Genomic DNA, 25,101 nt, shown 5'->3' on the forward strand with positions numbered 1-25,101 from the left:
AGATCATTTCATTGTTCCCAAGAGAAAGAAAACCAATAAGCACATCGTCACCAAATAGGAAATCTAAAGACATAAGCTTCACAAGAGTAAGCCTCATGATCGAGGGCATGGCCTATTGATTTGGGCATCCCTCAAGTTTGCCACAGTGTCAGGAGATTCCCTGATGATAAGGTTTAATAGTTCCATATTCTTTCTCCCTTCCCTCAGGGGACTTTACCAATACTTTTTGACTATCTGCTTAATATACTCTAGGATATTTCCAGGCATTACAATAATCTATACAGGATTAAAGGACCTCTTTCTTATTCTGTGCTCCCTGTGTTTCAGTTGTTCAAATGAAGTGTACAGATATGTTGAGTTAGATTATGCACTACAGAAAATTTCAATTCCAGATCAAATAAAATCTTTCTTCCATTGGTCTCAAAGAGTATGTGTGTCTCTAAAATATAGATATTGTCTTCCTTACCCCTATATTCTGAATTACTACCCCAGCCTGTTCGGTTTTGTTCTTATCTCTAAATCAGGTTATATATATAAAACAGCCTCTTAGAAATCCAGATAATAATAATCACCACTCCAGACTAATGTGTCTGCTCTAAAAGCTTACAGTTTAGGTGCCTGTTTTCTTATAAGCATTTTCTAAAGGTTACCATACCATTGTTGTTCTTTTGTTTCTGGCTTATTTTGTCTCACCACATGTCCCACATCGTTGCATGCCTCACAAATTTGTTCCTTTTGGTAGCAGCATAACCTTCGTTGATAAGTGTACACCATCATTCACCAATTTAGTTCTCCGCCAGTGCATCCTTCAGCCACCCAAATTTATCGGTCATCATGTTGAAGGCCCTAAGTTTATAGTCCATCAACATTGTCAATTTTAGATCATTTCATTGTTCCCAAGAAAAGAAAACCAATAAACACACCGTCACCAAATAGGAAATCTAAACTTCCTCTTAACTCCTTTCCCTCCCCCCATTATTTACCTCTGCTGTCGCTGTGGTAGTGCTGATGGTTTTCTTTTGAACATAGCTAATTGCATGCAATAGCAGTTTTTCCCCTGTACCCTGGACTTAAACAGTCTTTATATAAAAATCATATCTTTGAAGTAGTTCTGGCGAGAACTAATTCATATTTCTAGTGAGTCAGTGGGACACATAGGTGTATGCAACCCCTTTCAATCTTGTTCATCTTCAGTATGGTAATATTATTTCTAGACCCACTAGAGAATCACCTTTGCTCCTATCTATTCCCTTACATTGGAGTTCAGCCTCATTAACTAATTGTTCTAGCTCCTATGTATCTCTAACTCCTATGTATCTCTGAATCCCGTATATTCTGTATTATAAGCCTCTGATTATACCTTTACCATGGTCATAAAAGTGAAATCATACAGTATCTATCCTTTTGTGTCTCACCAATTTTGCTCAGCATTATGTCCTCAAGGCTCATCCATCTTGTCATGTGCTTCAGGACATCATTTTGTCTTACTGTTGCATAATATTCCATCATATGTATATACTACATTTTGTTGATCCACTTGTCTGTTGATGGGCATTTGGTTTGTTTCCATCTTTTGGTGATTGTGAATAATGCTGGTATGAACATCAGTGTGCAAATGTCTGTTTGTATTGTTGCTTTCAGCTTTTCTGGGTATACACCAAGTAGCGTTATTGCTGGGTCATAGGGTAACTCAGTATTTAGTTTCCTAAAGAACTGCCTAACAGTCTTCCATAGTGGCTGCACCATTATGCACTCTGACCAGCAGTGTGTAAGTGTTCGTTTCTCCACATCCTCCCCAACATTTATAGTTCCTATTTGTTTAATAGCAGCCATTCTTATAGGTGTGAGGTGATATTTCATTGTAGTCTTGATCTGCATTTCCCTCATAGCCAATAAAAATGAACATTTCTTCATGTGCTTTTTTTTTTTTTCACATGGGCACGCACCGGGAATTGAACCCAGGTCTCTGTCACGGCAGGCGAGAACTCTGCCTGCTGACCCACCGTGGCCCACCTGCTTCATGTGCTTTTGAGCCATCTGTATTTGCTCTTCAGAAAAATGCCTATTCATATCTTTAGCCCATTTTATAATTGGATTGTTTCTTTTTTTGTTGTTGAGTTGTATGATTTCTTTATGTATAAAGGATATCAAACCTTTGTCCAACATGTGATTTCCAAATATTTTCTCCCATTGAGTTGGCCTCCTCTTCACCTTTTTGACAAAGTCTTTTGAGGTGCAGAAGCATTTGATTTTGGGGAGTTCCCATATATCTATTTTTTCTTTTGTTGCTTGTGCTTTCTGTGTAAAGTTTAGGAAGCTACCTCCTATAACTAGGTCTTGAAGATGTTTCCCTACATTTTCTTGTAGAAGCTTTATGGTGCTGCTACTTATATTTAGGTGTTTGATGCACTTTGAGTTAATTTTTATGTGGGGTGTAAGATAGGGGTCCTCTTTCATTCCTTTGGGTGTTGATACCCAGTTTCTCCATGCCCAGTTATTGAAAAGACTATTTTGTCCCAGTTCGATGGATTTGGGGGCCTTGTCAAAAATCCATTGACCATAGATTTGGTGGTCTATTTCTGCACTCTCGATTCGATTCCATTGTTTAGTGCTTGTATCTTTGTGCCACTACTATGTTGTTTGAACCACTGTGGCTTTGTAATAGGTTTTAAAGTCAGGAAATGTTAATGCTCCCACTCTGTTCTTTTTTAGGATACTTTTAGCTATTCATGGTCTCTTTCCCTTCCAGATGAATGTGGTAATTAGGTTTTCCAAATCTTCAAAGTAGGTTGTTGGAATTTTCATTGGTACTGTGTTGAACCTGTGTATCAATCTGAGGAGAATTGATGTCTTAACTTTATTTAGCCTTCCTGTCTGTGAGCAGGAAATGTCTTTCCACCTATTTCTTTTAACAGTGTTATGTAGTTTTCTGTGTACAAGTCCTTTACATCCTGTTCTAGTTTGCTAGCTGCCGGAATGCAACATACCAGAGAAGGATTGGCTTTTAATAAAAGGGGATTTATTTTGTTAGTTCTTCAGAGAAAAGGCAGCTAACTTTCAACTGAGGTTCTTTCTTACGTGCGCAGGCACAAGGTGATCTCTGCTGGCCTTCTCTACAGGCCTCTGGGTTCCAGCAGCTTTCCCTAGGGTGATTACTTTATCTCCAAAGGCCTGGGCTGAGCTGCAAGTGCTGAGATGAGGTATGCTAAGTTGCTTGGGCTGTGCTACCTTAAGCTCTCTCGTTTAATTAAATCAAACATCATTCATTACAGCAGGCATGCCTCTTAGCCCACTGTAGATGTAATGAGCAACAGAGGAAGTTCACATACCATTGGCTCATGTCCATAGCAACAGAACTAGGTACCTTCACCTGACCAAGTTGACAACTGAATCTAAAACTACCACACATCCGTAGTTCATTCCTAAGTACTTGATTCCTTTAGTTGCTATTTTGAATGAAATTTTTTCCTTAACTGACTCCTCAGTTAGGTCATTGCTTGTATATGGAAATGTTACTGATTTTTGCATGTTAAATTTATATCCCGCCACCTTGCTGAATTTGTATATTAGCTCAAGTAACTTTGCTGTGGATTTTTCAGACTCTTCCTAGTATCATATCATCTGTAAATAATAGTTTTTACTTCTTCCTTTCCAATTTGGATGCCTTTTATTTCTTTGTCCTCTCTGATTGCTCTAGCTAGAACATCTAGCACACTGTTGAATAGTAGTGGTGATAGTGGGCATCCTTGTCTTGTTCCTGATCTTAGGGAGAAAGCTTTCAGTCTGTGGCCACTGAGTACAATGCTGGCTATTGGTTTTTCATATATTCCCTTTATCATATTGAGGTAGTTATCTTTGATTCCTATCTTTCTCAGTGTTTTTATCAGAAAAGGATGCTAAATTTTGTCGAATGCTTTTTCAACATCAGTTGAGATGATCATGTGATTTTTCCCTTTCAATTTGTTAATGTATTGTATTTTATTAATTTATTTTCTTGTGTTGAGCCATGCTTGCATTCCTGGTATAGACTCCACTTGGTCATGGTGTATAATTCTTTTAATGTGCTGTTGGGTTCAATTTACTAATTTTTTGTTGAGAATTGTTGTATCTGTGTTCATCAGGGAGATTGACGTGTAGTTTCCCTTTCTTATGGCATCTTTACCCAGTTTTGGTATTAAAATGATATTAGCTTCATAAAATGAGTTAAGTAGAATTCCTTTTTCCTCAATTTTTGGGAAAGGTTTGAGCAGGATTGGTGTCATCCTTTTTGGAATGATTGGTAAAATTCCCCTGTGAAGCCATCTGGCCCTGGGCTTTTCTTTGTAGGAAGATTTTGGATGACTGATTGAATCTCTTTACTTGTGATTTGTTTGTTGAGATCCTCTATTGATTTGTTTGTTGAGATCTTCTATTTCTTCCTGAGTCAATGTAGCTTGTTTGTGTGTCTCCAGGAATTTGTCCATTTCATCTAAGTTGCCTAGTTCGTTGGCTTATAGTTGTTCATAGTATCCTCTTTGTGAATGTTCTCGTTCTTTGGTGGTTATTGAGATCCAGCTTCATCACATTATGATCAGAGAAAGTGCTTTGAATAATCTCAATATTTTAAAATTTATGAAGACCTGTTTTGCGCCCTAGCATATGATCTATCCTGGAGAATGTTCCATGAGCTCTAGAGAAGAATGTATATCCTTGTACTTTGGGGTGCAATGAGCTATATATGTCTGTTAGGTCTAATTCATTTATCAAGTTATTTAACTTCTCTGTTTCCTTGTTGATGTTCTCTCTGGTTGTTCTATCTTTAGAGGAGCGTGGTGTATTGTAGTTTCCTACTGTTATTGTTCAAACATCTGTCACTCCCTTCAGTTTTGCCAATGTCTGTCTATGAGCTCCTTGTACCTGTACTTTGGAGCTCCTTGATTGAGAGCATAAATATTTGATTGTTACATTCTCTTGGTGAATTGACCCTTTAATTAGTATATGTCCTTCTTTGTCTTTTATGATGTCTTTACATTTAAAGCCTATTTTGTCCGATACTAGTATAGCTACTCCTCCTTTCTTTTGGTTACAATTTGCATAGAAAATCTTTTTTCCATCCTTTTGCTTTCAATGCATTTGTATCCTTTTGTCTAAGATGAATCTCTTGTAAGCAGCATATAACTGGATTATGTTTCTTAATGTATTCTGCCAATCTATCTTAATTGGTAAGTTGAGTGTGTTTATATTCCGAGTTATTACTGAAAAGGCGTTTCTTGAATCCACCATCTTATCTTTTTTATTTGTCATGTCTCTATACTCTTTTCCCTTTTTCTGTTTGTATTCTTTAAATTACCCTTAGTGCTACTCTCCGATTCTGTGCCCTCCTCCACGCCTCCCTCTCCTGACTTTTTTTTACAGCCGGCAGAACTCCTCTTACTATTTCTTGTATGACCAGTCTCTTGGTGGCATATTCTTTCGGGACTTGTTTGTCTGTGAAAACTTTAATCTATCCCTCAGTTTTGAAGGATAATTTGGCTTGGTACAGAATTCTTGGCTGGAAATCTTTCTCTTTCCGAATCTTAAATATATCATACCACTGCCTTCTCATCTCCCAGGCTGCTAGTTGAGTAGTCTGAACTCAGTCTTATTTGGTTTCCCTTGTATGTAGTGGATTGTTTTCTCTTACTGCATTCAGGATTTTCTGTTTCTCTTCAACATTTAGATAGACTGATTAGTATGTGTCTTGGGGAAGGCCTATTTGGATTTAATTCTGTTTGGAGTTCGTTGGCCTTCTTTGACTTGTATATTTATGTCCTTTATGAGGGTTGGGAAGTTTGTCCTCATTATATCCTGAACTGCTCTTCCTAGTCCTTTACTCCTTTCTTCTTCTTCTAGGACACCAGTGATTCTTACATTTGCACACTTTATTTTGGGTATCATTTCTCTGAGATCCAGTTCAGATTTTTCTATCTTTTTTGCCATTTGCTATTGTAAGTCTTATATCACTTATTCTTCTGTCTCTTCAACTCTGGTGTTGTGTGCCTCTGGTATGTTTTTTATTTGGTCAACAGAGTCTTTGATCTCTGTGATACCTGCTATTTTTCTGTTCTTTCAAATTCCTCTTTATGCTCTTCTGTCTTCTTGATCTCCTTGAAGTCATTTGCTGTCCCACTTATTTTATTAAATAGAGTTGTATGAACATCTTTGATTAGTTGTTCCAATGTCTGTGTCTCCTCTGGTGTTTTAATTTGGTCATTAGGCAGGGCTATATCTGTCTGCATTGTGATATGCTTATAGATCTTCTGCTTTCTTTGTGGCATATAAATACCTTGATTGATTTACTTTGGGAGTTGATGTCTTTCAGTAGTCTAAGGCCTTGTGTCTGCAGAATGTTTATACAGCAGGGAGCAGGGTGTGGGGTGGGGCACTCAGTGTGGTGATTTGTTTCAGGGCAGGTACAGGCACAGGTTGGGTATGTTACTCTGATGATTGTGAATGTGGGCGCCCAGCGGCCAGGGAGGATGTAGCTGTGTGGGTGCAGTGGTCTGGGGGATATCACCCTGGTGTGCACTGATCTAAGACACGGGGCCCTTTGTGCGCATGCTTAGAGCTGTGGCAGCAGATAGGCTTTATGTCTTTGTAGACTGGGGGCAGATGTGACCTGGCTGTAGAGGGTAGCACTTTCTCAGAGCTGGAGGCTGTGGCCGAGGGCTTTGCGTATGCTTGGTTCTAGGACTACTGTAAACTGAGGTTCCCAGAGCTGAATGACATGGTTGGGGGCCTGTGCGCATGCGTGGGCTTAGGAGTGATGTAAACTGATGTGCAGAGCTTGGGGCGTGGGGTGAGGCTGTGCACCAGTATGGGTGGGGGGCAGGCATAACCTATGCATGGAGGTTAGTGCCCACAGCCTTTATGCGCTGGTAACAGCCTGCAGAGAAAAGGAATGCGGGGTAGTGTCTGGAGGGGTGCAGGAGGGGTGAGTTGGGCTCCACTTGGGTTGGGGGTTTGGGGCAGGGATGTGCACTGGGGGCTGGTGGGGTGGGGGCGCCTGGAGCACGGGGAATGGGAGCTGGTGACTCCCATTGGGTGTGTGGGGTTTGGGGTGAGTTGCTGGTCATAGGGCTGTGCTGGTAATGGTAGCGCACCCAAGGAATGCGTGGCCTGCTTTAATTTGTATTCCTGGTTTGGTTCCTGTTTGTGCACTCCTGCGGGGTCCATGCCTCTGTGTCAGGCTCCAGCTTTCTGCCTCTCAATTCCTCAAACTCTGCAACTAGGGCTGCCCTGTGTGGTGCAGAAGTCTCTCCCAGGTCAGCCGCACTCCCGAATCACTGCCTTGGTGATCCTCCTGTCCCTTCTCTAACTTTTCCATGGAACAGGGCTAATCTCGAGGTACTCTAGTCAGCCATCTTTCCGAAAGTCCCTATTATTATGGTTTTGATTTGCATTTTGCTAATATCCAGAGAAGTTGAGCATCATTTCATGTGCCATTTAGCCAATTGTATTTCCTCTTATGAAAAGTGTCTGTTCATGTCTTTTGCCCATTTTTTAATTGGGTTGCTTGTCTTTTTGTTGTTGAGTTGTAGAATCCCTTTGTGTGTATTTTGGATATTAAATCCTTATCTGATATGCGGTTTCCAAATATTGTTTCGTATAGTGGATGCTGCCTTTTTTTTACTTTCATGATAAAATCCTTTGATGCACAAAAGTTTTTTTTTAATTGATAAAAATCTTCACACACATACTTCTATATATGGTGATTGCTAATTACGCTCGTGTATAAAGACACTACTGATTTTTGTTTGTTGATCTTGTATCCTTCCTCTTTGCTGAATTTTTTATGAGTCTAGTAACTTGTTTGTAGATATTTTGGTACTTCTGTATATAGGATCATGTCATCTGCAAATGTTGAAAGTTGTAACTCTTCCTGTCTAATTTGGCTGCCTTTTATTTCTTTTTCTTGCCTAATTGCTTTGGCTTGAACTTATAGTACAATGTCGATTAAGAGTGGTGGCTGTGGGCATCCTTGTCTTGTTGCTGATCTCAGAGGAAAAACTTTGTCTTTCACCATTATGTAGGATATTAGCTGTAGCCTTTTCATATATGCCCTTTGTCATGTTGAGGAAATTTCTTTGCATTTCTATCTTCTGAAGTATTTTTAATCAGGAAAGAATGCAGAATTTTGTCAGATACTTCAAATGCATTCAGATGATCATGTGATTTTTTTTCCCCTTTCAGTTTATTAATGTAGTGCATTACATTAACTTATTTTCTTGTGTTGAACCACCATTGCATTCCTGGAATAAAACCCACATTATTGTGGTGTATAGTTCTGGAATGTGATTTGGATTTGCTTGCTAGTATTTTGTTGAGGATTTTTGCTTCTGTATTTCTAACGGATTTGGTCTGTAATTTTCTTTTGTTGTGGTATTTTTTTCTGGCTTTGTTACTTGGTTGGTATCTGGACTCTTAGAGAATGCGTTTGAAAATAATTTCACTCCTTAAGTTTTTTGGAAGAAAAACTGCATTAGTTTGAGATGAAATCCTGTATTAGCAGGATTAGGGTCAATTCTTCATGGAATTTTCATGGAATGTTTAGTAGAATTGAATTGGGAAGCACTCTGGTCCTGGAGTTTTTCTTTCTTGGCAGGTTTTTGATGCATGATTCATTCTCTTGACTTTGTACCAAAGACAGTAGGTTCTTTTGTCTTTGTGCTGAAATGACCAATTCCCTAGACACCGGATTTTCAAAGAGAGCGGTTGTTTATTGCTAGGCATAAAACCTACTCTCAGATCTGTCACTATTTGCCTCATCTGTTTTGTGGCCTTGTTCGGTCAGTGTACATTTATAATTGTTATAGCTTTTCAATGAATTGACCCTTTTATCAATATATAGTGTCATTCTTGGCTCTTTGTAACAGTTTGTGACTTGAAGTTTATTTGACTGGTATAGCTACAACAACTTTCTTATGTTGATTATTTGCGCGGAATACATTTTTTTTTCCATCCTTTCACTTACATTCTACTTGTGTCTTTGAATATAAGATACTCTCTTTTAAACAGATTTAGTTGGGTTGTGCTTTTTTATACATTTCTATCTTTTGACTGGAGAATTTAATCCATTTATGTTTAAAGTGTGTTCTAACAGGTAAAACTTCTGCCATTTTAGTACTTGTTTTTTGTAAGTATTATATCTTTCTTGGCTTTCAGTCCTTCCATTACTGCCTTCTTTTGATGTTCAATTGATCTTTTGTAGAGAATCATTTTGAGTTCCATATATTTTCTTCTGTATTTCTCAGACTTATTCTTTGTAGTTACCTTGGAGCTTCAATTTTACATCCTAAATCTGTTGTAATCTTGTTTGATTTGATATCAACTTAAATTCAACAGCATACAGAGAGTGTCTTCCTGTGCCCTACCATCCCCACCTTTATGTTTTTCTTGTCATACATTACATATTTATAGATTGTGTCCAAAACTGTAGATATTTCTTTTTATGCATTCTTATTTCCAGTCTCTGTAGTGGTTGTTAGTAGTTACTATTATTATTACTTTTTGTATTTTAATATATATCTGATCATATAATTCTTTAAATGGAGTATTTGTCAAAAAATCGACCTTACCTTGAATTATGTATATAAATGTTTTATTGTTTTGATCTGCTTAATGTATATTTCTCAGTGTGGATATGGATTTGTAAATAGTTTCTATGCAATTGAAAAAGAACAAGTTGAGAAAAGTTTTCTAAGGTATTTACATAGTCTGGCACTCTGCTTAATGCTGAAGTTACAGATTTGAATAAGACAGTGTTCCTATCTTTAGTGAGTTCAGTTCTGTAAATCTATAAAGCAGTCATTTCAGTATAGTGCTGTGATTAGTGCATTAGCTGTATGTATAAATATCTGGTGTGAAAAAACATTTTACCCCAATTTGTAGGGTCAGGGATGACTGTAGGAGAACTTAGTTTTACTTCACTCTTTAATAGATGCCCACGTAACATATTATTGTAATTTTAGATGCCAGTATAATAATATTTATGCATTTCCTCAGGTAAATAAAAAATTATTAGTGGATCAGAAACTTTTCTAGCTATATTTGCTTTGAAATATGTAGCACAGGATTTGGAATATACTGATCATAGTTTTGGGCAAAAAAAGCAAGAACTCAGAAAACTGCTTTTTTTGAGTAAGTGACAGGGTGACCAGACTTACTTGGAGGCCTCATTTTTAGCTTAATTTGGGAGAGTTTATGTTTAAAAGTCTTAAGGTTTGATATTATCTTATTACAGCTCTTTTATTTTGTAATAGTTTTTAAAGGAAAAAAAGTGTGTATTTCTAACACCTCATCGTTTTGCTCATTTTGTATTAGGTTTGTGCTTCCATAATGTGAAGGTCATTCATCATTTGTTTTATTTGAGTTGTAGTTTTATAATTGATAAGGTGAAAATTTCTTTTAAATTGTTACAGATTTTAGCTGTAAGCTTATATATTGTTAAATACAGCTTATATTATGTTTTAGTGTTCTTTAAAATATTACAATAACAATGTTCAGTGATAATTTTTCTATAACTTAAAGCCAGGATCATAAATGGCAATTAAAAAATCTGTAGGCATTCTAGTGTTTCCAGGAAAGTTGTTTTGGAAATTGTGTCAGAGTTGAAAAAAATTAATTTTATATGTTTAAAACATCACATTTGAAATTTACCAGTTAAAATATACCATTCAATATTTTGGGTTGCATTTTGTATTTAAGAACAGATATTTAGGGCAGAATTTATGCATATGTATCTGTTCTAGGTGGGGAAGATGATGTGCAAAAATATTTAACTTGTGAGGTCAAGGATATAATCAAAAGAAATAACCAATTAAGTCCTTTTCTTCCCCAAAATTTTCATTAGCTTGAAAAACAACAGGAATTAGCACCACACTTGACATTATGAATGCATTTTCCCAACTTTGAAAATTGGATATTTCTGCTTTATTCATATATTGTATATAAACAGACACTACTTTGCAACAAGTTTCTCTACGGAAGGAAATCTCTCTAATTCCTTCCAAAATGCCCTAAATGAGACAATGAAATAAATAGTATTAAAGCTGTTCTATACCAGGGCACATTTATATTTCTGACAACTATAGCTTATTCAGTATTACCTCATGCACCAGTAACCACAGAGCATGCAGAGTTAATAAAAGTGGTGAAGTCTTTGTACTACATGAACTCACTGCTATTAAATGTCTTTTGAGGGGGAAAAAAAATTTACCAGTTAAGTTTGTAGTTTATCACAGTTTTGCCCAGTAGTGTTTGCTGTTGTAATATTTTTATTTCTCTTTTGTAAATCTTGTTTTATAGATAGTTTCCTTATTGAAGATTATGTTAATGGAATTTAAAAAGAAATATTTTTTTGAAAACTTTTAGAAAAATTTATATATACCTCTGTTCCAGAAAGTATTCTGGAAGGTTACTTAATTAGCAGTTGTTTATATTTTGAATGTATGAATTCAGAATGCAATCATCAGTACCTTTATTTTTCTGATGCAACCTGTATTATTTCTAGGCAAAATGCTTCATGGATTTCAAAGCTGGGGGTACCTTGTGTCATATTCTTGGAGCTGCTTACAAGTACAAAAATGAACAGGGATGGTAAGTTTTTGTATTTAATTTGCATATTTTAGCATGATATTTGAGTTATTTAATGTTATATTCTGTTCAGTCATTGTATGGTGTTACAGAGTCCTGTAATCACATTATGATTAAAGTGCAAAATGGTTTATTCTATCAAGAGCTCTTATTTTACTTTGTGCCTGCATCTGAGAAAAATAGCAGACAGTTTTTCCTGTGTTGTTATATATAGATGAGAGGTGCATGTTATTAGCAAATTAGAAATTAAGCTCAATCTGAAATGTATAAATGTATGTTTATAATATGCATTAAATTACGTAACTGAAAGATAGCAGTGTATAATAGTCTAGTCAGCCAGCCTTTCAAAGTTTATCTTTTCTGCTTCTTCAGGATACAGGTGTATGAGGTGTGAGGTGTGAGAATTCCTGTCATTGTTCCCAGAAAATTTTGCCTCTCCCTTCAGTCTTCCTTTTCCCTTTTCTAGCCATGTCTCTCTTGGTACAATTTGTCTTTTCTTTCTTGGGCTTCAGCTCACTGTGGGAAGTTCAGCTGCTGAGACTGAGTGTTTAACTATGATGTTGCTGAGTTTGAGGATGGTACGTGATTCACATCATGGGGGTCTAGGGTGTATCATCTTTTTATTTATATTTATATATTTAAAAATTTTTTATTGACAAAGCAAAACAACATACAAACACAAACATTCTTAACATATGAACATTCCATATTTGGTGTACAATCAGTGGCTCACAATACCATCACATAGTTGTGTATTCATCACCATAATCATTTCTTGGGACATTTGTATCACTCCAGAAAAAGACGCAAAAAGAGAAAAAAAAAAAAACTCATGCATGCCATACCCTTCACCCCTCCGTCTCATTGACTATCAATATTTCCATCCACCCAATACATTTGAACCCTTGTTCCCTATTTTTTTCTATACTCTTTACCACTCTCTTTCATTGATCACTGGTATTTCAGTCTCCTCAATTTATTTTAACATTTGTTCCCCCTATTATTTATTTTTAATCCTTATTTTTTACTCATCTGTCCATACTGTAGATAAAAGAAGCATCAGACACAAGGTTTTCACAATCATGCAGTCACATTGCCAAAGCTATATCATTATACAATTATCTTCAAGGAACATGGCTACTGGAACACAGCTCTACAGTTTCAGGCACTTCCCTCTAGCCTCTCTAATACACCTTGAACTAAAAAGGGGATATCTATATAATGCATAACAATAACCTCTCAACTCTGTTTGAAATCTCTGAACTACTGACACTTTATTTTGTCTCATTTCTCTCAAACCCCCTTTTGGTTAAGAAGGTTTTCTCAATCCCTTGATGCTGATTCCAGTTCATTCTAGGATTTCTGTCCCACGTTGTCAGGGAGATTTACACCCCTGGGAGTCATGTCTCTTGCAGAGAGGGGGAGGGCAGTGAGTTTGTTTATCGTATTGGCTGAGAGAGAGATAGGCCACATCTGAGCAACAAAAGAGGTTCTCTGTGAATCACCTTTTAGCTTATCCTTTGTGGGGATAAGTTTCATAGGAACAAATCCCAAGATTGAAGGCTTGCCTATTGATATGGTTGGTTGTCTGCAGTGCTTGCGAGTATATCAGAAATTCTCCAAATGGCGAAGTTGAATTTCCCCCCTTTCTCGCTATTCTGAGGTGTATCATCTTGAAGTTGTTTAGTAGTCTTAGTTGTGTTACCTGTGTGTGTTTTATAATCTTAACATCTTTCCAGGAAAATAAGAAGTTGAATGAGAGTGGGACTACCTGGTAATTTTTGGTATGGTTACGAAGAGACAGTACAGTTTAAATTTCTCTATGCTTATTGATTACAGGGTTTGAGTTTGATTTTTCTGTGTATCTAAATGGGCAGGAATAATGAGTGCCTTTTTTCTTTTTTTGTGAAGGAAGAAACGTTGGCCTAATTTCAAGTAGAGTTATATATGAGTGAGGGATACCCAGCAGGATGATTTTAATGTATTTATGGATATTCATACACATCTTCTGAAGGAGAGATTAAATACCACGAAGTTGTAATTAATAACAGAAGAGTAAATGTCAGTCCCCCCATTTACAGTGGATAGATTAGGTCCTTGTTTTTTCTTTCTTTAATTCTAAACAGACTGCTGTAAGTTGTAAGTCATATTTTATGACCTTCAAAGAGATTGGTAATTGAAAACATTTTGTTTGTGTTTTATTACTTTTGCTTGGCAGTGTAGACCTAGTGTAGAATCACCGAAGTGTAGGATTTTTCTTAATGTGAAAGGTGACCTTTTTTTCCTGACACTATTTGTGGCTGAATGCTTATTTCTTAAAGTCAAACTTAAACCTTTCTGAGTTTTGTGTATATATGTAAATTAGGATTATAACCTTTTCTTTCTACTTTTAAGACTTGGTTGTCCAACTTTTATTCTTCCCTTCAGAGTTCCCTTCAGAATTTCTTGTTGTTCTTATTTAATTTATATTTTATCACAATAAGTTTATGCCAGTGACTTTCCAACTAGGAATCATCTGCAGCCCTTTTTAGCCCTTTTTAAAAATAAAAGTTTCTGGGCTTCATGGATACAGATCATCAGCCTTTAAGTTTGAAGTGTGCATTGCAATTGTGACACTAACTGCTAGATTTGCGTAAATTTTATAGGTAAAGGGCACTCACAGTCCTCCACAAGACTGCCCTCATTTTAGACATCAACCACATATGCAAGGGTTCCCAAGGCCATGCTGACTTCTGATCAACTGACTACAAATTTGGTGGTTCCCATTAGCCCCTCAGGTTCGATAATTCATTGGAATGACTCAGTAGAAGTGAAGTGATCTCTGGGCTTATAAGTATAATGGTATAGCAAAAAGGAGTCCAAAGAAGAGACTCACAAGTCGAGGTCTTGGAGTTTTACCAAACATAAGAGTTACCTTTGTTTTTCCAGTGGAATCAAGCACGTCACCTTCCTGGCACATTGACATGATAAAATATTGTAGAGTATTACCAACCAGGGAAGCTCACCCAAGTTTCAAGTTTGGTGTTTTTATTGGGGTTTCATTGCTTAGGTGTGGTTGATTGACCAAGTGCTCTTGTGTTTGATTTCAGTTTCCATTCCCCTCCCTTGGAAACCCCAACCCTCCAATCACATGGTTGGTCCTTCTGGTCTTTTTAGCCCCCAACCTAAGATGACTAGCATGGCTGGTCCTATCCTGAGTCATCTTATTAGCATAAATTATCAGGTGTGATCTGGGGGCCCACGGTGAATAACAAGGATATTCTAAGGATTTATAGGTTATCCCCTAGGAACTGGGACAAAGGCCAACCCTGTTTTTGGAAGGCAATTTCCTTTTACAAGGTGGAAACCAAGAGTCTGATTTCAAAAAGTACTCTAGATGGGTCTCAGGCCAGACTTTGAGAAATGCTCATCAGACAGATGGTCATTCTAACACATAGGTAATTTAAATGTTTTAATTGTGAAGACATGCAGTAGCATATTTTAAAATGCTGCTTTCTGCTAATCATCTGACATATGTATATAATACATATTTTTATATAAAAAACGTATTTTTTTAGTCTACCTAGCTATTAGACCTCCCATCCTACCCCCACCCTCAATATTTGCACACCTATTCCCAAGCCTTAATTCTCTTTAGGTTATTGCTATCCTTTTGGGGTGTGGCATGCTAGACCATCCCCCAGGGACTAACTGGCTCCATTAACTTGCCCTCCAGATTCTTTTAGCTTGCTACCCACCAAAAGATAAAGTGCCTTTCTGGAAGCTGAATTTGGTCACTTCTTTTCACACTTTTTTTTGTCTGTTGTTCACCTGAGTGCAGTTTTGTTTTACTTTCCTTGGAGTTGAACCGAGTCCCCAGGATCCAGTGTTGATTATTTTCATTTAGATTGTGTTTTCTAGAGGTATTTCAGGATGAGTAGAGAACAATATTCCTGTCTATACTGACAGGAGTGTACAAAATTGGAGGCTCTTTTGATATGCAATGTGTTGCTTTAAGGAATGTGTTGCTAAGGAATTAAGAAACTCAAGTTGAAATAACAAGAAACATAACCATGTAAGGTGCTGTATTCAGAGAGTAGTGTTTGAAGTGAATTTTTTAATGGCATTTACTTTAAATGAAAATGTGTTAAAAGATTTTATTTAAATCACTAATTTATGAGAGGACCAGTAAAATGTAAAAAAGCTTTCTTTTTTTGTGTGTATTATTTTAAACATGTAAGCAATCCAGAAAGCTGAAAAAAAATTGCTAATAAGATGCCCAAGTGGCCTCTTCTACAGAATGGATTCATTTGCATCTTGCCCTAAATGAGCATTTATATGAACAGAAATAATTTTCATCACCATTGTCCTTCAACAGGTTTACTTCCATATAGTTGTGAAGTAGTGAAAGACAATGAAAAGCACAGCTAGCTACTGAATCAAATAACTTTGGTAGAGTTCTCAAATATTTATTAATATTCCATTGAAGGACACCAGTAATGTTTTTGCCATTTCAAAGTCTGGCAATTTTTCCTGATAGTCTCCCCTAGTTGTGATCATAATAATCCCAAAGATTATTCCAATTAAAAAAGAAAGGGCTGGTCTCATTAAGTTTGACATGTTATTTGTATAGGTACAGCGAGAAGCAAATGAACCATGCAAACCCTGTTGCTTATGCAAATCTAAAGCTTGATGCAATATTGAACAGCTATCCAAATCCAATTATTTAACAACAAGCTGAAATCCCATCTTTAATTTTCTTTCTTCAAAATGTATCACCAAAATTATAGTCAATACAATTGACTATGCTTTATCTATTGTTTAAAGATACATGTGCTTTGGTTAAAGCTACATATTAGCTAGATTGATATTTAAGCATTGGTTAGAAAATTCCTTTTGTACTTTATGTTAAGAAACATGAAAATGAGCCATTGGGGCATTCTTAAGATAATAATCTAAGCCGAAATAGACTTTAAATTTATATCATTACTAAATGATAGTGCATGTTAGGAAGAGATTACGCTCTTCATTATTATTGATTTTTTTTATTAAAAGAGTAATGCATGCATACATATTTGAAAAACTAAAGGATAGTAGCATATGAAGTAAAAAGCTTCCTTTTACCCTTCCCCACAGTATCTCTCCTTCCTTGTTAGTTAAGGACTTTTATCAGTGTATAACCTTCCAAATCTTTTCTATCTATGCTTTTATATTTATATGCATTTAATTTTTGTTGTTTTAGATAAATGAGATCACACTGTATATGTTCTATATTGTTTTTTCTTTAGACATTATTAATGTGGTGATCTTGCCCTGTTGATTGATCTTTTTTTGATTTTTAATTGCCTCCTTAGTGTTCGATGCCACGATGGTGAAAGGGTAAATTACTTCCCTTATATGTTCATGTGCATGTTCGAGTGTGTCTGGAGGATAAATTCCTGAAATTGAAATTAGTGATTTATAAAGTATAAAATATTCTCTTTCTCTCTATACGCAGAGAATAATATATAATGTATATAGAAGAATAATATATAATACATATAAAATATCAACATTAAATGTATTTAATATATAATATACACAATAATATATAAAAGCAGAGATAATAAGATAATGAACAACTATTTATCATCACCTGTCTTCAACATTAATTTATCTGTAAATATTTCACTATGTATTTTAAAAAAAATTTTTAGATAATTTAAAAATCTTTTTTAAGAAAGGCATAAATCAGTACCATTTTCACAACTAAGAAAATTAAACAATAATTCTTCAGCATTTCCAGGTAATTAGTATTCCAATTTCCCTGATTAGCTCATGAATGATTTTTATATTTTCTTTGAAAATTAAAACGAATATTCAAGAAGGTCCATGTATTGCATTTGGTAGATCTGCTTACGTCTCTTCAAAAATAGTTTTCTTCCTGCTTGTTCTCCCCTTTTCCTTTTAGATTGTTTTTTATTGAAAGCAGGCTGTCTTGTAAAGGTGTCCGTGTTTTGGATTTTGCTGAGGTGTCCCTAAGATATCATTTAACAGGCTTTCCTAAATTTCTGGTAATTGGTGGTTAGATCTTGAAGTTTGATCTGATTCAGATTCAGGTTTTTTTTTTTTTTTTTGACAACAGTACCTCATAGATAGTGTTTTGTTCTTCCATTCAAAGCACATTATGTCTGCCTGTGTCTCTTTGTGATAGGTAGACGTTGATTTTAATGTCTAGATTCACTACTTCATTATGATGAATTCATTACAATTTTACAAACATTCTAATTTCGAAAATTGGAATGTAGCTATTCTAATGTAGCTATAGATCCTTATTGTTAAACAGATTTTTCTTATTGTTAACGGGTCTTACTCTGTTTTTCCTTTTTCATTTATTTGTTGGACTAATTTTGTCAGCAGAAATTTTACTCATGTATGATTTGGTTGCCTTGAGATATATTTACAAGAAAAGCAGGATAAATTCTTATTATTTATTGTCAAGTTTGTTTAGCTGTTTTGTTTTTTTTTTTAGTTACCAACTGCAGACAAGCCCAGTCATTGCTATTGTAATTTGTCTAATGGCTGCTTTAAAATTATTTCTCACAATTTTTTTTTTTTTTTTTTAAAGGAAAGACAGAGAGAAGGAAGGAAGGATAGAAGGAAGGAAAGAAGGAAGAAAGGGAAACATTTTTAAACATTTTCTCGTTTTATTGTATTCCGTTTCTCCGTTTTTGTTACATGGGCAGGGGCCGGGAATCGAACCGAGGTCCTCCGGCATAGCAGGCAAGCACTTTGCCCGCTGAGCCACCGCGGCCCGCCTCTCACAATTTTAATAGAGAAAGTTGCCTTCAGTCTCTGTATGTGAATCATTTGTTAAGGAAGCAGTTTTTCTGTGAATAATGTATAAACTCTTATGTAAGTGCTTCTGTAGGTGATGTACTTCCATGTATGGCTTTTCTGTTATCAGAAGCCTGTGAAAGAGTCACCCCTTCTTTATAAGTGGGAGACAGTAGCATGTCTCTCCTTACATGGTACTGAGAGAACTGGTGGGAGGCTGTCAGCCATGATAGGGATGTTCCATTGGTTGGTTGGTCATATGTTGTCCTACCAGTTGGTATAAACTGCCTGAAATTTCTAAGCTACCCTTTCCTTGAAAGGGATTAAGAAAAGGAAGATAGTCAAAAGCCAAAAAATGGAATTTAAGGGAAAGTTCTGTGTAGAAGGTTAAATCAAGATAAGGGTACTAAGGAAGGAAGTCTTTCTTACCTATAAATGTCATTTTTAAAGTTGTAACTAGTTCTGTGGTAACTTATTTTTCTGTATTTTAGTGGACGCTTTGCTTTCCCTAATTTTTAAATTGCAGTTACTTTTGGAAACATTTCAGTCTTGTCCTAGCATAGCAGTGAAAAAGTCATAATAAATATTCGACCACAGTCAGAATAAATATTAATTTATTGAGTGCCTTACTTTGTGAAATCAGAGTCTCCTAGCAACTAAGGTTATATAGGAAGATTGATACGAAAACCTGGTCCTTGTGTCTTCAAGATATCTGATGAAGAATTAGATTCTCACTATCAAGATGGTTATATTATGGGGTTGTAATGACAGTGTATACAGCATGTATTGGGAGCATGAATGAAAACAGGAATTTACTTCATAGAAGTAAATGACTTGTGAACTTGTTCTGGGAATGATAGTGTCAAGCCTGTTGAATGGGTGGTGACATCCTGGAAGGCTGCAGAGTTTTGAAATAAAGAGGGGAGGGGTGGGGAGCATCTCCAGGACAGAACAGTTGGCACAAGAGTTTAAGTGCATGGGTTCTATTCTCAGACTGACTAATCCTAGCTAGTACATGGTAGTAATGATAAAAGAAAATTATAACCATAGCTAACATTTATTAACCACTTGCCGTGTACTAATCATAAGCACTATGCCAAGCTCTTAACAGATATATCTCATTTAATTTTCACAGAACCTCACAATAGGCCATTTATACTGATAAATTGATCATTGGGTTAGTAAATTGCTTAAAACTGCATAAACAAAGGCGTTGTCAGGATTAGAAACCCAAAGCAGTTTGATAACATAGACCTTACTCTTAATCAGTAAGCTCTACTCACCTCCCAGGATATTTTTACATTAACAGCTTTAAAATAGAGCAAAAGCAAACTAGATACAGAAGAAAAATTATGGAGAAAGTTGTTTTAGAATTTGTAAAGACTTAACAATATGAAAGTGATTAGGAATAGGCCAAGACAATTTCAGAATGTTATATTGGATAATCGTATTAACAAACATTGGGGAAAGATCAGATAAAGGTAAATAGATTAATTTTACCACATTTAGGACAAAAGTAGGTTAAAGATCTATTTTCCTGAGAAAATAGACCAGAATACTAAAGAAAATATGGATGCTGCCTGAAATTATGGACAAGGGTATGGAAGAATCTTGAAATGAGATAGAAGTGGGGAAGGAATACTAATGCCAAGGAAATACAGAATAATAGGGATTAAGATTGGGGTGGTAGAACCCCGTCAAAAACATTAGCAAATTGATGGAAGGATCTAAGGAACCATTAACAGTAGTAATTGTTGTAAATTTTCTGATTTTAAAAGGATTTTTCTAAATACCATAGTCAACTATTCTTATGTTAATCATCTGTAGTATTTGTTGAATAGCTAATGAAACTATGCTCAGTATGTCATAGAATCATTGGACAGATAATTCTCAAGGAAGTATCACATATTTTATCTTATCAAATGTGTACAAACTTTGAAAGACAGAATATTTATTCCTGATTTTCCCTTCACTTTAGGGTGTTGAGATGTTAGGTATTTGTGCCTAAAGGCCCAGTTTTAGGATTTCACTGGGAAAACCCTGTTCAGTACTCCCAGTCGTGACCAGGTATGTGGTAGCAAAGAAAATGAACACTGAGAGGTTGTTCATGGCGCAAGAAGTATTATAACTTGTGAGAGAAGTGACAGATTTGACTATTTCTGGAACTAATGGCCCTGCTGTTCATTTGGTGGTGTGGCAAGTGTGACCTCAGTCACACAGTTATGCCAGGTATTGCCTATTCTGTTTTTATAGTCACATGCTTTCTCAAAGTTATTGCTCTTCTCTGCCATACCATTTTAAAAACTCTTGTTTTAATCATAGCCTCCACATTAAACCACCTTTAGAGTAGCATACTTCCTTTCCTCACAATTCCCAGTATCTTGTTTGTTATAGTAATACTCAGGGAGTGTTTGGAGATTTTGCCAGGGTATTCTCAATATTATGCAGCCTTTGAGAAGGAGGGTGTCTCACTGATTTGTCAGGTTTGCCTGTTAAAGCACTATGTATAACTCTAATTCTTTATAGTTATAGCCATCTCCATATCTCTGTGTCCCTGGTCTACCCCTTGAAATTTCTGTAGAAGAAAGGCTGGGATTTGAGTCTGACCTTACTTAATATCATAGTCTTCATTGGTATGCTGAAAGAGTTTGGGATACCCTCAGCTATCATAAATTCTTGGATTAAGGAATAATCTAACTCTGCTTTTGACTGTTACTGTGGTTAGTTAGATATTTGTGAAATTTTGGCTTATTTAAATATGTACACATTTTCTTACTGTATCAGAATTACCCAGGATACTTTCCTTTGTCTAAGAAAAGACAGATACTTTTAAGCATTAGTAGTAAGTGTAAGTATGTAGATTTACTTTATACTTGTAGTTCACTGCCTTTGGACCTGTGGACCACTTTTCTATAAGATGTAAAAATCTTAGATTTAAGGAAAACAGGATGGTTCGTGGAATTGGTACTTTATTTTGATAGTGGTGAATTTTTTTTTTAATGGAACATAACCATGTACAAACACAGACATTCTTACCATGTGATCATTCCATTCTTGTTATATAATCAGTAATTTACAATATCATCACATAGTTATACATTCATCATGATCATTTCTTGGAACATTTGTATCAATTCAAAAAAAGAAATAAAAAGAAAACAAAAAAATTCATACATAACATACCCCTTACCCCTCCCTTTCTTTGATCACTGGCATTTCAATCTATTAAATTTATTTTAACATTTATTCCCCTATTATTTATTTTTAGTCTATATGTTTTACTCATCTGTTGATAAGGTAGATAAAGGAGCATCAGACACAGGGTTTTCACAATCACGCAGTCACATTGTGAAAGCTATATATCTTTATACAGTCATCTTCAAGAAACATGGCTGCTGGAACACAGCTCTACATTTTCAGGCAGTTCCCTTTAGCCTCTCCATTACACCTTAACTAAAAAGGTGCTATCTGCATTATGCATAAGAATAACCTCCAGGATAACCTCTGGACTCTGTTTGAAATCTCTCAGCCATTGGCACTTTATTTTGTCTAATTTCTCTCTTCCCCCTTTCAGGCGAAAAGGTTTTCTCAGTTCCTTGGTGCCGAGTCCCAGCTCATTCTAGGATTTCTGTCCTACGTTTCCAGGAAGGTCCACACCCCTGGGAGTCATGCCCCATGTAGTGAGGGGTGGGGGGGGGGCAGTGAGTTTTGCATGTCGTATTGGCTGGAGAGAGAGAGGCCACATCTGAGCAACAGAAGAGGTTCTCTTGGGGGTGACTCTTAGGCGTAATTTTATGTAGGCTTAGCGTATTCTTTGCAGGGTTAAATTTCATAAGAACAAACCCCAAGATTGGGGGCTCAGCCTATTGCTTTGATTGTCCCCACTGCTTATGAGAATATCAAGAATTCTCCATGTGGGAAAGTTGAATTTTCCCCCTTTCTCACCATTCCCCCAAGGAAACTTTGCAAATACGTTTTTATTTACTGTTAAATCCTTCTGGGATTTATCAAGGCATCACTCTGGACGCACCTACAAAATCTCATGCTCTACTCAAGGTTCCAAGTACTATGATGTTCAGTTAAGTTCTCCACATATTATATTAGGAGATGCACTAGTTACAGTATGAATTTTGAGGATAATGGTGAATTTTAATGTGTCTCTTTCATGAAGGTATTGACCCTGTCCTTCCTTATACTGCTAAGCGATACCTTCACACATATCTTAATCTTGCCAGCTCATTTGCTTTGAATGGTAACACCAAGTTTTCACTTTTGTTCGAGGTAGGAGACATTAACTAATGATTGTCTTCTCTTTAAGGCGGAGGTTTGACCTACAGAATCCATCCCGAATGGATCGTAATGTTGAAATGTTTATGAATATTGAAAAAACATTGGTGCAGGTAACTCAGAAAGTTAGATTATAAAAAATATTTCTTTAATATGCCTTCAGGTTTTTTTTGCATGGGCAGGTACTGGGAATCGAACCTGGGTCTCAGGCATGGCAGGTGAGAACTCTGCCTGCTGATCCACCGTGACCCACCCTTGCCTTCAGTTTTAAGAATGGTTCTGTTGGATTGTCAGAAGATCGTAGGAAGAAATAAATTTTTAAAATCTCTTGTTTTAGTTTTATGAAATATAAAGAATGACTAATCTTACCATTTTAAGAGTGCTAAGCTTAAGTTTCTGATGAAATAACTCATGATACTGTTCATTAATTTCACCTGATTGATTATTTGAATCTTTTTCATATTTAATAGGAATACCAGTATCCTAGTAGTATTTGTTGATGCAGTCATTTTCTCTGTGTTTGTTCCATGATTGTGCCATAAAGTATAGATCTTGTTTCTTCAACTAGATTATTACCTGGAGGAGCAAACATTTGCTTTTCTTCTTTTGTGTTTCCTAGCATTTTTATTATTAATTTCTACTGATCACTGAATTAACCTTACTGGTGAAGGGTAGCTGGCAAAAATACAAACACATACTATTATTATTGTCCCAAACTTGTCACATGGTTATTAGCTAGAGAAATAATTGGGTGTTTTTGTTAGTTGATGAAGTTTTGGTCATGGCTTGAGGAGAATTTATTAATCATTGCTATTTGTAAGATTAGAAATGGGGGAAAGAGCTAAATAATCCATAATCAGTAGTTTCTATTGTTAGTTACATGATGAGCCAAAATAGGCATATATCCCCCTCATTTCCGTATACCCCAATAAAAGGTGTAGTGGAAAACACTACATTCGATTGTTTAACTTGAATTTAGGTAAAATTGGCTAGTAGTTTTAATCTGAAAGCATGGTAACTTAATGAAAAAGATGTTGAGTTCCATTAGGTCACGATTCTCAACATTTTTTATCGAATTTTACCTACCTGCAGAGAAGGGATTTGGGAATGGCCGTAAGTGGACTGCTCAACACCTAGGTGTTTTCTTGAGATAAGAATTTTACATTCTATTCCAAAGAACATCTGTCCAAATTAAAAATATAGCTTTGAGTGCCAGCTTTGCTATTAGGATAGTGCATAAATAATAGGATATTATGTCAAAACCAAGGAAATTTCTGTTCTTTATTCCTCAGAATAATTGTCTGATCAGACCCAGCATCTACCTCATTCCAGACATTGACTTAAAGTTGGCTAACAAATTGAAAGATATCATCAAACGACATCAGGTAATGGACACAGCCACTTCAGAAACACTGAGTTGTAATAAATCTCTTATAAATCTGAACTATAATATCTTTTGATTTTTGTGTATATCTCCATTAAAAGAAAGTTCTCTCTGGGTTTTTATAGTACCAAGTGTTTTCTTCTCCACTTGCCTCCAGTTCTTAGCTTAGATGTAGCATTTAGTAAAATCATTGGTATGAAGTTCTTATAGTTTTATTTTGAAATGCTCTTACATAGAGATAAGGTGAGACCACTGAATTCTTTATCACAGATAGCACAAAGTCCGAGTGAGTGTTGGTGGGCAGAGAGCAAATGTTACTTGAAGTAATTTCATCCCTAAATTAGATATTATGTTTATATTTGTAGTTTTTAAAAAATGACTGAAAAATTCCAGTTCCAGTATCTTGATTCACATATACTAACTAGTTCTCTTGTCTGACATCTTTATCTATTTTTTCCTACGTTCATTTTTGACTGACACGTTGGGTATTGTACTGCATGGTAGGTTTGTGACTATATGTGGCAAAACTGTAGCCAAACCCATGATGACGGTAACTAGCTGAGGAGACCCAGGTAGAAGGTACTTTTCTGAAGCAACATTGTTTGAGTGGCAAAGTTTTAGCAATCTTTGGGATTGGTTAAGAAGCCCCATAAAACAGCTTTCTTTTTTTCTTCTGCAGATAGATTGCCAGTTGAGTTATAGTTTTAGCATTTAGTAAGATCTCTCTTACTAAAGCAGAGGTTTTTAATACTACTTAGAATTAGAGCTTTAGTACAGTCCTCATACATATTGTGCTGTCAAATTGAGGGGTGTGAATTCCAGTTTGTCTTTTCACTAGCATGACTGAACAAATCCCTTAACCTTCATTTTTCTGTTGGATGGTGTGATTATTGGAGTTCCTGAAAAATGTCAGGTTCAATTATATGTGAAACATTAAAGGGGCAGAAATGGAACAAATTAACCTGCTGATTCTTGCCTTCAAGTTGAAGTTACCTATTCTTATTTCTGCCAAATTATACTGG

At 35.9% G+C, this 25,101-nt stretch overlaps 1 protein-coding gene across 6 annotated transcripts in view; it reads left to right on the forward strand.

Moving 5' to 3' along the window:
• The window catches only part of SMARCC1 (SWI/SNF related BAF chromatin remodeling complex subunit C1), a 251,121-nt gene that overhangs the window by 93,124 nt on the left and 132,896 nt on the right, over positions 1-25,101 (forward strand). For all 6 annotated transcript variants that reach the window (XM_077129473.1, XM_077129470.1, XM_077129467.1 and 3 more), the window contains exons 3-5: positions 11,531-11,616; positions 22,727-22,808; positions 23,988-24,080. In XM_077129473.1, the coding sequence (XP_076985588.1) occupies positions 11,543-11,616; positions 22,727-22,808; positions 23,988-24,080 (249 nt within the window). In that variant the 5' untranslated portion in view covers positions 11,531-11,542. The remainder of the gene's footprint in view (positions 1-11,530; positions 11,617-22,726; positions 22,809-23,987; positions 24,081-25,101) is intronic.

The sequence above is a fragment of the Tamandua tetradactyla genome, chromosome 15 (genome assembly GCF_023851605.1).
Source record: "Tamandua tetradactyla isolate mTamTet1 chromosome 15, mTamTet1.pri, whole genome shotgun sequence".
In the NCBI taxonomy this organism is placed as follows: Eukaryota; Metazoa; Chordata; class Mammalia; order Pilosa; family Myrmecophagidae; genus Tamandua; species Tamandua tetradactyla.